We start from the raw sequence: 13562 nt of genomic DNA on the forward strand, positions 1-13562 counted from the left end.
CCCAAGCTTCAAAATATATAAAGAACTCAAGAAACTAGACTTTAAAATGCTAATTAACCCAATTAAAAAATGGGGCACTGATCTGAACAGAGAATTCTCAACAGAAGAAGTTCAAATGGCCAAAAGACACTTAAGGTTATGCTCAACCTCCTTAGCGATCAGGGAAATGCAAATCAAAGCAACTTTGAGATATCATCTTACACCTGTCAGAATGGCTAAAATCATAGACTTCTTAATCTAAAACCGTCATTGGACACCAGGGCCAGTTTCAAAGGACAGTCACTCTGCCAGAGGCCTACATAAGTCTTCATTTCGGCATAGAGAAGAATGAGCCTGCTGGATTTAACTTCCAGGTGGCTTTACCACCACGGTGGAGTGCTTATCATCTGTCCCGGTAGACATGGTCACCTGCACAGAGGGCCAAGTTAGTGAGGTGAGAGCCATTCCACTCAGACACCAGGTGTTGTTGATCTGCTTCTCAGTTCCACTAGCAATGTCCCCAAGGGACCTGGCTCTGATCTTCCTTCATTGACAAGATTCAGACAGTTAGTTAGCACAGTGCCTAGCCCGGGACATGTTCTGAAGAGAATAGTGGGGGGGGGGCAAAGAGTAGGGGGTGGGCAGTCGTGTGGACAAAGCCAACTGGCTGTGTGTTTTATGAGTTCCTGGTTGGGGAAGTAATGAACGTTGCCTTTGAGTACTCTTTGGAGAAGATGGCAGTGTGGCTTCCAAGTAGGAGTGGAGACAATAGTAGTTCTAATTTCTGCACTATTTATTCAGAATTTTCTACAAACAGTTATTACACAAAGAATTAGTGGAAACAGTTAGAGAAACAGAAGTAGTCAAGCAATTTAGATGGTGATGTTTGTTTGTGGCCCTGTTGCTAATCCCTGGGACAGCTGGGGAAGACTCCTGTCATGGAATCCACCTCTTCTAGATTGTCCCTACGGAAACCTTGATTTGCCACTGGCAGGATGGAGAATCAATGAGAGCAGTGTAAGGGAGGGGACATTGCTCTGCCATATGCCCATATTTCTTCCCCTTGACCTCGAGAAAAGACTGCCAGTTTAGATTGACATTTCCCTTTAAGTGGCTCATGTATTAAGAATCAGTTTGTCCTGTGAGCACACTCACTAGGGATGAGCACCGTGAGACACACATGCCATACTCTGGACATCAGCCAAGGTATCAGCGGTCATTAACACTAGCCAAAGGAGCAAATTTTTAGGCTGCATCTGTTAAAACCTGTGATGTTCTGGGCTCAATGCTCAGCCACGTTTATTTTCGGTGCTTCTCAAGGCATCTCTGGGAATCGAGGGCTAGGACTTCTAGCTAGTGAGGAGAGCAATGACAGCTAGCCCTGGATCATGAGCATGTAAGCTTGACAGGGATCTGGGACTGTCTCCCAGGCCCTTGCTTTTAGCTGCCCTCCAACAGCCTACCTTGAGAGAGTTTGAGCATTAATAATAGTGAGCTGTCACCAGGAACCTGAAGGTAGGCTGATCCTCCTGGGGCAGTTTTTCCAGGTCTTACCAAGATTCACTGTGCCTAGCACAGAGGCAGGAAGTGCTTGACATCCATTAGGATGTGACGATACGTAGGAAATGAGTAGACCAGTTCACAGGAGACAAGGATGCCCATGTCCCTTCTGAAATAGTCTCTTCGGGCTTAGAGAGGAGAGGAGAGAATGGAGGTCTTTACCAGAGGAAGGTCATGCCTGCCTGGACATAGAAGCATCCTTCAGGAAGACTGGATCTATGTTGGCCATAACATCATCCAGATGGCACTCTCCTAGGCAAGGTGTCTCTCCCCTGCCCCATCTCTGTCCTTCCTTCCTTTGGGCAGTCTGTAGAGCATGTGCTTTTGATCAATTAGTCCATGCTATATTTGTTTCATGGAGGCCACAGGTATATGTATGGATGATGCCCTTGGCCTTTCCCAAAGGAATCCTGGAAAAGCAAAGCCATTATCCTTTTCTTTAAATCAGAATGGCCATAGCGTGGTTCACCTCGGTGTGTTTCCAGAGCCAGTTTGCAGGTAACACAGGAGGAGTTTGTATCCAGATCCTTAAATACTATGCTTCAAGCCACTCCTTGGGTAGTTCTAGCTTGCTCCCAAGATCTGTGTCTTCTGGTCCCATCATCCTAGCCCTGGCTTGTTCGTCTGCTCACCACATCTGGCACACAATAGCTTCCCTTATTAAATTCTCCTGGACATACTTTTTTTTTTTTTTTTTCCGTAAAACAGGCACCAAAAGCTGCAGGCCTACCTGCGCTTCTGAAAGTCTGTTTATAACCCTTTGGAAACCGTTTGCAATTCGTTAATCACATTTTCAAAGGAAGTTACAGATTACAGATATACTAACAATTGCCATACACAATGCCTGGCCCCATAACAGGCTCCTTATGAACAGGGAGAGGGAGTCGGAGAGCCGGGCCTGGGATTTGTTCCACACAGGGCTCTGTGGGGGAGGGGAGCCAGTTGCAGTGTGGGAGAGTTCGGGGCTTAACCCATTTGGCTGTTGCTTGGAAGAAGCATGGAGGGAAAGTAGAAGGAGCTGAGCTCTGTTCAGACACAGTAGTGCATCTGGGTAGGTGGCAAGGGACTTTCTAAATCAAATGTTCCTAACGAATTATTAAAGTAACAAAGTCTGTAAATATTTCACATAAAATGTAGTTTTAAAAATATTACATTGGGCTGAAGAGATGGCTCAGTGGTTAAAAGTGCCTATTGCTGTTGTAGCCACCCAGGTGTGGTTGGCAGTGCCCACCTTAGGCAGCTGTGCCCGCTTTTAACTCTAGCTTCAGGAAATCCTACACTCTCCTCTAACCTCTGTGAGCTCTTATCCATATGCACTACACATAAACTCAGACAGGCATGCGCATACATATAAAAATAATAAGTAAATAATCTTTAATGGTTGTTTATCCTAGAGAAAAAGGAGGCATTAAATATGTACAAGTCCCACTGATGGGCAAAACCCCAGGCAGGATTATTTTTAGGAGAGTGCGGTGCTGGCTGATGTGGTGGTACACCACCTTGAATGCGAGCCCTTGTGAGGTAGGTAGGTAGATCTGTGTGAGCCTGAAGATAATCATTGGGCAAAGATTTCAGGTCCAGGTCCAGGCACGATTTCAGGACTATCATCTTCGGTTTTCCCTGATCTCTCTGTACTGACTTCATTCCCAGGATAACTCAGAGTAGTGGTCAAGGTGGCCATGAGGTGCTCCAAGTGCGCATCTCACAACCTTAGCAATGCTGGTACACGGGCAACCCCTTTTCTGGACCAGTCCAAGAGATATTCCGGATGGAATCTTTTGGGTCTCTTTGGGTCGTTGTGGGTTATGTCCCCATCTCTGAACTAATTCTTGTGTCCCGGGATGATGTGAGCCCTTCCCATATGGTCAGGCCCTTTCCTAGTCTCTGATCCAGCAATGGTACTATCACTAGATCCACGTTTCTAGGAGTTCCCCTGCAAGGAAACCTAGACACTTATCCTCGATAATATGTGGAATGGGTAAAGGAGCTTCCTTCCTGGCCTGCTGAGCTTTCTTAATGAGGAAAAGATACTGGCAGGTTTGGAGTCCGTGTGTTCCTGTTTAATTATTACCCTTGGCTTCTTCCAGCTATGCAATAGCCTGCTGAGTTTTCGTTTTCTAACCTAAAGGATCCTTGAGCTTCATTGATGTTGACGCTATAATGTTTGTGTTTAAGAAGAAAGTGTCTCAGGCCCATTGCACATACTTAGTTAAGCAGACTTTATTGGAGGAAGCCTCATCAAAGACTTTTCTGAGGGAGTAGCTTCTGCTCCAGTTCCCTTCAGCAATGTTGACTTAAAAGGTCTTGCACAATGTAGCAACTGATGGACCAGCCGGCAGGGAGGCCTTTTACTCTCACTCTCTGGTGTCTCTTAGTTTTTCTTTTTTTGTGAGACAGGGTGTGACTCTCTAGCTTAGGCTGGTCTGGAACTCACTAAATAGCCCAATTTAGCTTGGAAATCATGGCAGCCTCTGTAACTTGGTCTCTGAGTGCTAGGGTCATAATGAACCACTGTGTCCTGAATAGACTTTTGGTACCTTGGATTGAGTTTCTCGAGTGGTGATGAATGAAAATGAAGGGCTGCAGCTGGGACTCATGTGGTCGAGTGCTTGCCTAGGATGTGCAAATACCTGAGTTCCATCCCCAGCCCCTCATAAACTGCTCACAATGGTACCAGTCTGTATATTCAACATGTGAAAGGAAGAGCCAGAAGGGAATCAGAAGTTCAAAGTCATCCTCAACTACATAGCCAACTCAAGATCAGCTGGGATTACATGAAATTCCATCTCCCAAAAAGAAAAAAAAAGTCTGATGACATTTAGGGATAGTAAAATTTCAAGGAATTTCAACTGACTCATTCTTGTATATGTAGGCCCCAGGAGACCGCTTGTTCATTCCTGGCTGCCCAGACCCAAAATAATCACATAGAAACTATATTAATTAAAACACAGCTTAGCCTCTTAGCTTATGCATATTTCTAGCTAGCTTTTACATCTTAACCCGTCTCTATTAATCTGTGCATCACCCCAAGGCCATGGCCTACCAGCAAAGTTCTGGCAGGCTCCAGCAGGCATCTTTCTCTTTTGGCAGCTACATGGCATTTCTCTGACTCCACCTACTCTCTCCTCTTCTATCTGCTTGGAATTTCTGCCTTGCCCTATTCTGTGCTACAATAGGCCCAAAGCAGATTCTTTATTATTAATCAATGGTATTTACTGTATACAGAGGGGAATCCCACATCACCTCCCCTTTTCTATATAAGCAAGAGTTATGGTTACAACATTTATATCTCTTTATCTTTTATCATAACTAAGTAAAACTATATTCTTCAACTGCATCAAAGACTCCAGAAGGATATAATATTACCTAAGTAAACAGGAAGTGCTTTAAGCAACTTCCAAAACTCTAGAATTGACAGAGACATCTTGCTGCCTGGACAGCCACCCAAAGTTCTGTAATATTGGGGCACCCATCTTCAGCCTACATGTCTGTAGTTTCTGGCAGACTTTTTCATGAAGCAGGAAATTTCAAAGACTGTTCCACCTGTATTGGCAGTTTTCAGTCATTTTCTTCTGTGCCCTGCAGAATGTCTAGCAGACTCTTTCATGAAGCAGGAACCCCAAAGTACTGTCTAACCTTTAGGCAAGTTCATAAGTCATTTTTCTGTGGGTCCTGCATGTCTAGTTCATACAGCATACCATCAAGCAGTCCAGATAAGAGCAGTTTTTTTGCCCAAATGGTTAACCAACACCATAAGGAGCCTCTTCAGTACCCATCTTCCTCTTGAAGTAATTATTGCTGCCAGGAACAGATGTGTCTCACTGTTATGAAAAGTCCCAAGTTTTTAAAACATTTTAAATGCCATGTTCTGCAAGTTTTGGAAAGGTTTGAAGACTACCTATCCATTTGAAATATATCTCTACATCTAGAAGGCCTAACTAACATGACTACAAGCTTGACTATTATAGATGACTATCTATTAACCTGTATTTCTTAATTATACATTGCATTTTAAAATGAGCTGCACAAGCACAACTTCTTAATCAAACAAAATTTACCTTAAATTTGTATCAATAAATCAAGATCCAAACATTTATAAACAATCATTTAGAAAATCTGGGCATAGTTCTCTCCAAATTGCTTCTTGCTGTTTATTAGGCAAAGTAAATTTTTGAGGGTATTCAAGGTGACCTTTCAGGGGGTCTTGGTCCCATCAAACCACATTAGTCTGGAAGGAATCCACAAGTTCTCATTCTCTGTGGAAACAAAAGCAGAACCTCTTTTCCAAAGCAACATATCCTTAGACCTAAATTTTGGAGTCAAGATATCTTTAAATATATTTGTTGTTTTAGCTCACAGCCCAAACAGTAAAAGTCTCTCTGTACTTAGCTCATTCACAGCCAAAATTTTGAAAGAAAACATACTAATATACATAATCCAGACTCTCTGTATATATTCCATCTTTTTGTGGTTTATTTTTTTTACTCCTTTAATCTATGACTTACTGTTTCTTTAAAGACATTATTTTTTAAACAAATTACTTCTTTTTATAACTGTCTATATTATTTTTCTTCTCTCTCCCAAGCCTACTCTGTGGCTCACTTAGAGGTCTCTTTCATCTCAATCTGTCTCTATTGTGTATCTGTAATTCTTTTCTGACCAGGAACAGTTCTTAAAATGCTAAGCATCGTGACTAAAACTAAGGTTGCTTTGCCTTTTGGCTCCATACAACCCAACATGGCTGAGATTTGTTCACTGCCTCTGAGACTGCCAGAAGGGAACCTTCCTCACCACCTCAACTCTGGGTAGCACCTTGTAGCTTGTAAACCCTCTTTATCTGAGTAAAAGCTAAATCCGCCATGCAGAACAGTGCAAAGCCTAGAAGTATCTCTGTATATGGCAGTGGGAATCCCCAGCCTCTCTTGCCTGTGTAATCTCAGCAGACCTGATCCCACTCCCTTCCCAGGTAGAGGGTACTGAGCCATTGGCATGGTCTTAGCTATTTTCCTCCCATCCCCGAGTGGGCACACAAGCATCTGAACCTGAAGTGGGTGGTGAGCAATAACCCCAAATGTTTGGGCACCATTCTGTTGGTGGAGATTGCTTGCTCATTCCCAGCTGCCCAGACCCAAAATACACAAAGAAATTATATTAATTAAAACACTGCTTGGCCTATTAGTGTATGCATATGTCTCGCTAGCTCTTACATCTTAAATTAACCCGTCTCTATTAATCTGTGCATCACCACGAGGTCATGGCCAACCAGCAAAGTTCTGGCAGGCTCCAGCAGGTGTCTTTCTCCTTCAGCAGCTGCATGACATTTCTCTGACTTCACCTACTCTCTCTTTGTCTATCTGCTTGGAATTCCTGCCTTGCCCTATTCTGTGCCACAATAGGCCCCAAACAGATTCTTTATTAATCAATGGTATTCACAGCATACACAGGGGAATCCCACATCAGAAACCAGGTACCTTAGCACACATTCGAATATCTCTTTCAGAAGAATCTGGAGTCCCTGCTTGTAATGTCCATTCCAGAATGAGACAGTTGATCATGCTGTATGATGCCAGCATCTTCAGTGAATACCTCCTGCCTCTTGCTTGTAGCACAGTATCAGACTTACTGGAGTATCCTTCCTTTGGAGGAGGGAGGTAATGCCCAACTCTGGGCAGAGTCAGGTCTGCCTGAGTTAAGCACTTGGTGCTGCCTGGAATGAGCTGCCAAAGAGGAAAACCATTTAGCCTATCTCTACTGGCAAGTTATTGTTCCCATTTTGCAGCTCACTGAGAAAACCTGGTGCAGCCCAGTGGCTTACTTTGCATCACATATTCAGTGTGTTGTGGGTGATGGCAGTTCCTCTGTACTCTTCCAACAAAAACTTGTTCATATTTTGAAGATAAAGATGCATTTGGTATTTAGGACCTCAGAGACAGTTTAGATTTGAGAAAGACAGAAATAACATGAGGCTTACACAGAGACATTAAGGCAGAGGCTAGCAGCTGGTGAGGTGTCCTTCCCCCATACTGGCTGTACAATCTTATTTGACTTGTTTCCTTTGTAGCTTAGCTCATCAGAGCTCATTTTCCTAGCTGTGGAAGGGGCCATAATGGAAGCACAATTGAGGGAGGGATCTTCCAAGTATGTCTGTGGGAAGAGAAAGCTAAGGCTTACCTAATGTCTTATCTTTGCTGCCTGAGACTTTGCGTGTGTGGTGCCATGGGTATGTGCTTGTGTAGATGCAGATATGAGTGCATGTGTGTACATATATGTGCATCCTGGAGGCAGAGGGCTACATCAAGAACCTTCCTTAATCATGATCTACTTCTTTTTTAAAGGCAGGAATTCCCACATATTCTGGAGCTCAGTAGTGACAAGCTGGCTAGTCAGTGAGCTCCAATGGTCTGCCTGTCTCTTTCCCTACACCTAGCACCAGGGTCACAGATGTCCTGCATCTGCCTTTGACATGAGTTCTGGGGATCTGAACTCAAGTTCTTATGCTTGCATGGCAGGCACCTTACCATCTCCATAGCCCCCAGTGATTTATATTGACCAGGCATGCAATGCGCATCTTCTGAGTAAATGACAAAAGGAACAGTTTTTAGTGACCAAAGGAAGGATTCCTTCTACCGAAGCAAGACAAAAGAATGGTTCAGAGCCATCAGCAGGCAGCCCAAGAATCTATAAAAGTTTGATTTTGAAGTTCAGGTCCTGGGCTACGTGAGGTTTGTTGTTGTTGTTGTTGTTGTTGGGTTTTTTTTTTTTTTTATGGTTCTTGCTGAAATGGGATTAGAAGTCAGTGGTCTCTGCAGCTGAGGTTCATGATGGGGGTCAGACTCTGTCTTCCCATAGGGAATGTCCTAAGCCCTAGCACCCTGTGGACTTGTCCATGACTTGGATTCATGCCCCTCCCTCGTTCTTTCTTTCTCTCAGTTACTGTGGCCTTTTAGCAACACTGGCTTGCCCAGCTCCATGCGTGCAGGAACTTTCCTAACAGGATCCATCTGCTAATATGCTATCATGGCTTCCAAGGGGACCACTTTTCTTCCTCTTCCTCTGGATCTGATGTCACAAAAGTGGTTGTGAATGGTGACTGTCTTGCTAATTGGAAACCTCAGAGAAGCAAGTGAAGGCACTTTGACAGGGCTGCGTAGCCTTCTTGGGTGGTGGTGGTGGAAGGGGACTTTCTAGGGATGGTGCAGGATCCCCACAATGCAGTTGGCAAGGAATAAAGAGTGCCGGAGCAACGTTTGAGTCTGACATCCTTCGGTACCACAGTATTGTGACAATCACCCCTTCTGGACACTGTTCCTTTGATTGCACTGAGGTCCGCTTTAGACTTGGTTGGTTCTCAACAGGCAGAGGTTTCTCCTTGTGTCAGGGATACCGTTAGGGACTGCATCTGCAACCACCGGAACGTCATGGGGGAGTCTTAAAGCATGTAGACTGACCCTGTGTCTCATGTAGCTTTATTATTTAATCAAAACAGGGCTGAGACAAAGAGCAGAAAAGAAAACAGGTGCATTTCTATGCATGTATTTTGTATATATGTACAACTTCGTTACCTTCGAAACTTGTAAAGTGCATTCTTATCCTTAGCCTGCAGCAGAGGGCAGACTTTCCTACCTAATAAACATCCCAATAACCAACTGTAAGGGCCTCGAGACACACAAACTTCCAGACACAAAAATGTCCGGTCGATAAAATGGTACACTTGCCGGGTGACTAACACCAGTGATTTAGGGAAACAAGTGAAATCCTTCCCCTGTTATTAATGTGTTCATCAGCTTTCCCAGAGAAAGGCCCTCATGGCCATTAAATCCGGCAGCGATTCCCAGTACTCACATCTGCTCCAGGTGAAGGAGCCGCGCTTAGCCTTGCACTGCCGTGGCCAGTAGCAAATAGGTCTGCAAGCTGACAAAGTGTTCTCAGGATGCTGAGCCCAAGTCCAACCATGAAAATCAAAGTTTTGTTTCTCAGGGGATCCTGGAGGAGGTTTGAGACAGGAAGGGTATGAAGCTGAGGGCAAAGGACAAGATTTTTATAAATGTTTTGTAGGAAGCACTTTCCTCTGTCTTTTTAATAGAGTTGGGTCTCCCCACCCTTCCCACATTTATTGCATACAAGGGTAAGATAAATATTCTTTGCACCTGGCATTTTCGAGCCAAGGAATTCTCTAGGCAAATTCATGCAAAGCAAAGACTTGACCTTCAGATGTTCCAACTTAGAGGGAGATGTTTACAGCAATGCCTGTCGTTAGAATTCTAATAGTGCCATCCACAGGGTTGATCACTCACACAGCACTCGGAAACAGGTCCAGGAGGAGAGAGATGCCCTGGTTGATGGTTTTGTGATGATTTGTTTGTCCTTCTCTTCTTCCCTACGACAGTATGAAGAAGGGACAAAACGAAGGAAGCCTGACTACAGCAGTGTGGACCTCTCGGAAGTAGAGTGGGAGGACCGGGATGATGTGGTAAGTCCCCCTTTTCAAGCCTCATGGGTGAGGGCTTTGTTGACCAGGCAGGATACCCCAGAAGCTGCTGCACAGGACTGTGGAGACAACAGACCTTTCTGCGGTAGTTGCAGTAGGATAACTCTCCCGACAGTCAATTGGGCCAGTTGTGCAGTCTGCTGATCCTATGCCCAGCGGGCACTAGTTTCCTCTGCAACTGATTAATCCCACCTTGGACTGAGGACAATTGTCAGGACTTGCCTTACCATCTTCGAAGAATTCTGGCTGGGCAACAGGAGACAGTGAGAACTAAAAGGTCAGGACATCTTATAGGCCAATAAGGCAGCCTCCCAGGTAGACAGAATCCGCTTGTTAGGTGTACATGGACACAATTCTTGTTTCTAAAGAGCAGCAGAGCAGTTTGCATGCCCACTTTCTCCATGTGTGGCCAGCCTCACACCCACACCTGTACCCCCATTTTCTGTCTCTCTACCCTTCCCAGGGGGATGTTGAGGGAAGCCATTTGACATCCCACACTATCTCTCATGCTTTATAGAAGCAGGGCTGGCATCACAGGTCCCTTGTTGCTGCTTTCCTTGTTTTCCCATCCTCTGCTTCCTGAATGCTCTCAGCCTGACTAAGTCCAATCTCAGACAGAATAGAGTTGCCATCCATTAAAAGCTACCGCCTCATCCAATCCTACCTGTCACTGCTCTGACATCACGTGGGGTCAACGACCTGGAAGAGTTTGATGTCTTCTATTCCTCAAACATTGTGACCAGGATCCTGGTGGATCCTTGGGCTTAAACTCATGTGTTTGGTGTGGACAGTTACACTGTCAGGATTCAAATCTCACCTGCGTGGAGTCTCTTCGGCTCTGGAGTGCGACCATTCCTGACACATCTCCTGGTCTTCCCAGATGCTTTGAAGATTGGACATATTGATAGATTGAAAGAGAATAAAGTGCTTACACTGTTGTGTGACTATGTGAGGATTCTGTGAACGGGCCTCTGGTTTACGGTTTATGGTTGTGGCCTCCCATTATGGTTGGAGGGTCAATATCAGATTCCCAGCGTGCCCTTCACTGTCATCTGACTCAAGCAGCTCGGTTCTGGGTTTTCACTCTCGGAGTTACCATTTCTCAAGTCAGGGCAGGATTCTTCTTATGTACAAATCAGCTGTCTTTTGCTTGCATCCTTGACGGCAAGCAGTCCAAGGGGATTGAATGTGAGTTCTTTCAATATCCGTGTGTTTGACATAGGAAAATCCAAACTGCCATCTCTACTATGCCCCAGTGATGGGGAGTTTTGGAATCAGTTGAAAAACATTCTTGTGTGGTGTGCCTACATATGGAGGTGTGCCTCATAGAGGCCTGCAAAACCGTATGCTGCTGGGGAAGCTTGGAGTAAGTAGCAAAGTACAGGCTTCAAGTCAAAATGTATGGAGGATCAAGGAAGCAGAACTACTTGGCAGAGGCGGCAAAGTCGGCCTGGCTGCAGAGCGCCTGAATGGAGAATCCTGCTTCTGAGGGACAGCAAGGCTCTTGTACAATTTAACAAGCACATTTAGAGCACAGACCCTGAATACTTCCAAAAATGATGTAATATCAAATATATTATTTAAAAATTTGCAAAACTAGTCTGGCCAAAATTAAAATAAAGGGGGCGGGAAAGGACGGTTTATAAAGTACTTGCTGTGCAAATACGAGGATCTGAGGTTGAAGCCAGCCCCCGTGTACAAAGCTGGGCATAGATGCTGCAGTTCCAGGTGTAATCTCAGTACTGGGGACAGGGAGCTTGGGCTAGCCCCAGGATTTGTACCCCAGTCCCAGCAAGAGATCTGTCCAAAAGTCAATGTGGGTAATTTCCGAGGAACAAGACCCACTTTTAAACTCTGACCTCCCATACTCATGCACACCCACTCACATATGTATACCTACATATATGTGTGCCCACACAAACATACATACATACACACAAGACAAAAGTAGACCACACAGAGGAGTGTGCATGGGACTTCTGTTGTCACTATAGGATAAGTTAGGTGTCATGTCAATTACTATAAAAAGGCATCTTTAGGGGACCCATGTGTCCCCTAAATGGACCTGAAATACACACGATCCTATCTGAGTCACCAGTGAGGAAAAAAAATTTTAAGTAAAATTATATTAATTAAAAAAAATTGTATCGTCCCTTCTCGTTTCCTTCCTCCAGTCCCTTCTAGTCATCCTCCTTCCAACCCCTCCTATGTTCCCCCAACTCTCAAGTTGATAGTCTTTTTCTTTGATTGTTACTGTTGTATGTGTGAATATATGTGTGTGTAAGCATGTGTGTGTGTATATATATATATATACACAACTTGATGAGTCTGTTTTTGTTGTTTGTGTGAATATAATTTCAGGGCTGAAATTCCTAGAGATGGCTGAAAGAATTAAGGATGATTTTCCGTTTGGTCTTGCTATGTTTTAATCATTGTTGAACTTTCCCCCAGTGAACATTATTATTTCTATAAAGAGAGAAGGCTCATATAAGTAACAATAGCTTGTAAATAAGGAGCTTCTTTTATACAACGTACTTAATACCTTCAGTGTAATAAAGGATGAACTCATTTATTTCTTATTGCAGTCTTGTCAAGGATCTGTCCCTGTTTTCCAGTTAAGGAAACTGAGGCAGAGAAATTAAGTCACAGTTCAAAGGCAGGCATCAGGCTATCTGACCCCTATGCTGTGTCCTTGACACACCCACTTTGTGTGTCACTGGAAAAAGCCTCAGAATGCCAGAGTCCTTGAGACTTTATTTGGTACCTCAGAAACGTGGTGAGCTCTTCCAAAGTAAATGTTCATCCCCATGGGGTTATTGTGGGCTCTTTGAGCACAGAAGGGGAGCCTTTCTTGGCTCGTAGTGGGAAAATCATGGGGGACTAATATACTGTACTTGTCAGCAGGCACCACATTCACCTAAGCCACAGGTCCCAAGTTCCTTGCTTCAGAGTCACGAAGAATGGTGATCAAGGAAGGTTAGCAGAAGGGCAAACAAGGGAAGTTTTACTAAGAAATAAAGTGATAGGATTCTCCCCAACCCCCACCACCTCTGCAGCAGGGAGAGGTCTTGCAAATGAGCTACCAAGTCCTACTTGGAAATGGGCCACATATAACTCATGCATTCAGGGCAAAAATCTTGTTAGTTTGAGTGTATGTGGGGAACTCTGGCTAGTTGACTGGTCAAGTGAATGTGGGCAGTCTCATGGTTGAAAGGCCCAAAAGAGCTGAGATTGTGTAGACTTCCTTGTGTAATGTCAGGGACCTTGGAGCTGGCTATGGCTCACCCAGCATATTTCCCTTTATTTCCCTACACCCTCACTAACTATAGGATGTCTATCTTGCTCTGAAACCTTGTCAGTGGTGTAGCCACAGCACTATGGATTCTGTCTGTAACCCAGCCGACACCCATTCTGTTGCAGTGCAAGCCTTCTCCTGCTGGGCTGAGGAAGCCCACACTTGTTCCCATGACAAGCCTCATGGCCCACGTCTCCAGAGCCCTTTCTTCCCAAAGTCCTATGAACATCTCACACTGAG

General features: G+C 44.5%; 1 protein-coding gene across 2 annotated transcripts in view; it reads left to right on the forward strand.

Moving 5' to 3' along the window:
* Cacna2d3 (calcium voltage-gated channel auxiliary subunit alpha2delta 3) overlaps window positions 1-13562 on the forward strand; it is a 798817-nt gene that overhangs the window by 615813 nt on the left and 169442 nt on the right. For both annotated transcript variants that reach the window (XM_050158222.1, XM_050158221.1), the window contains exon 17: window positions 9926-10009. In XM_050158222.1, the coding sequence (XP_050014179.1) occupies window positions 9926-10009 (84 nt within the window). The remainder of the gene's footprint in view (window positions 1-9925; window positions 10010-13562) is intronic.

Source organism: Alexandromys fortis, unplaced genomic scaffold, assembly GCF_014885135.2.
Source record: "Alexandromys fortis isolate MF-2015 unplaced genomic scaffold, M_Fortis_MF-2015_v1.1 scaffold_106, whole genome shotgun sequence".
NCBI lineage: Eukaryota > Metazoa > Chordata > Mammalia > Rodentia > Cricetidae > Alexandromys > Alexandromys fortis.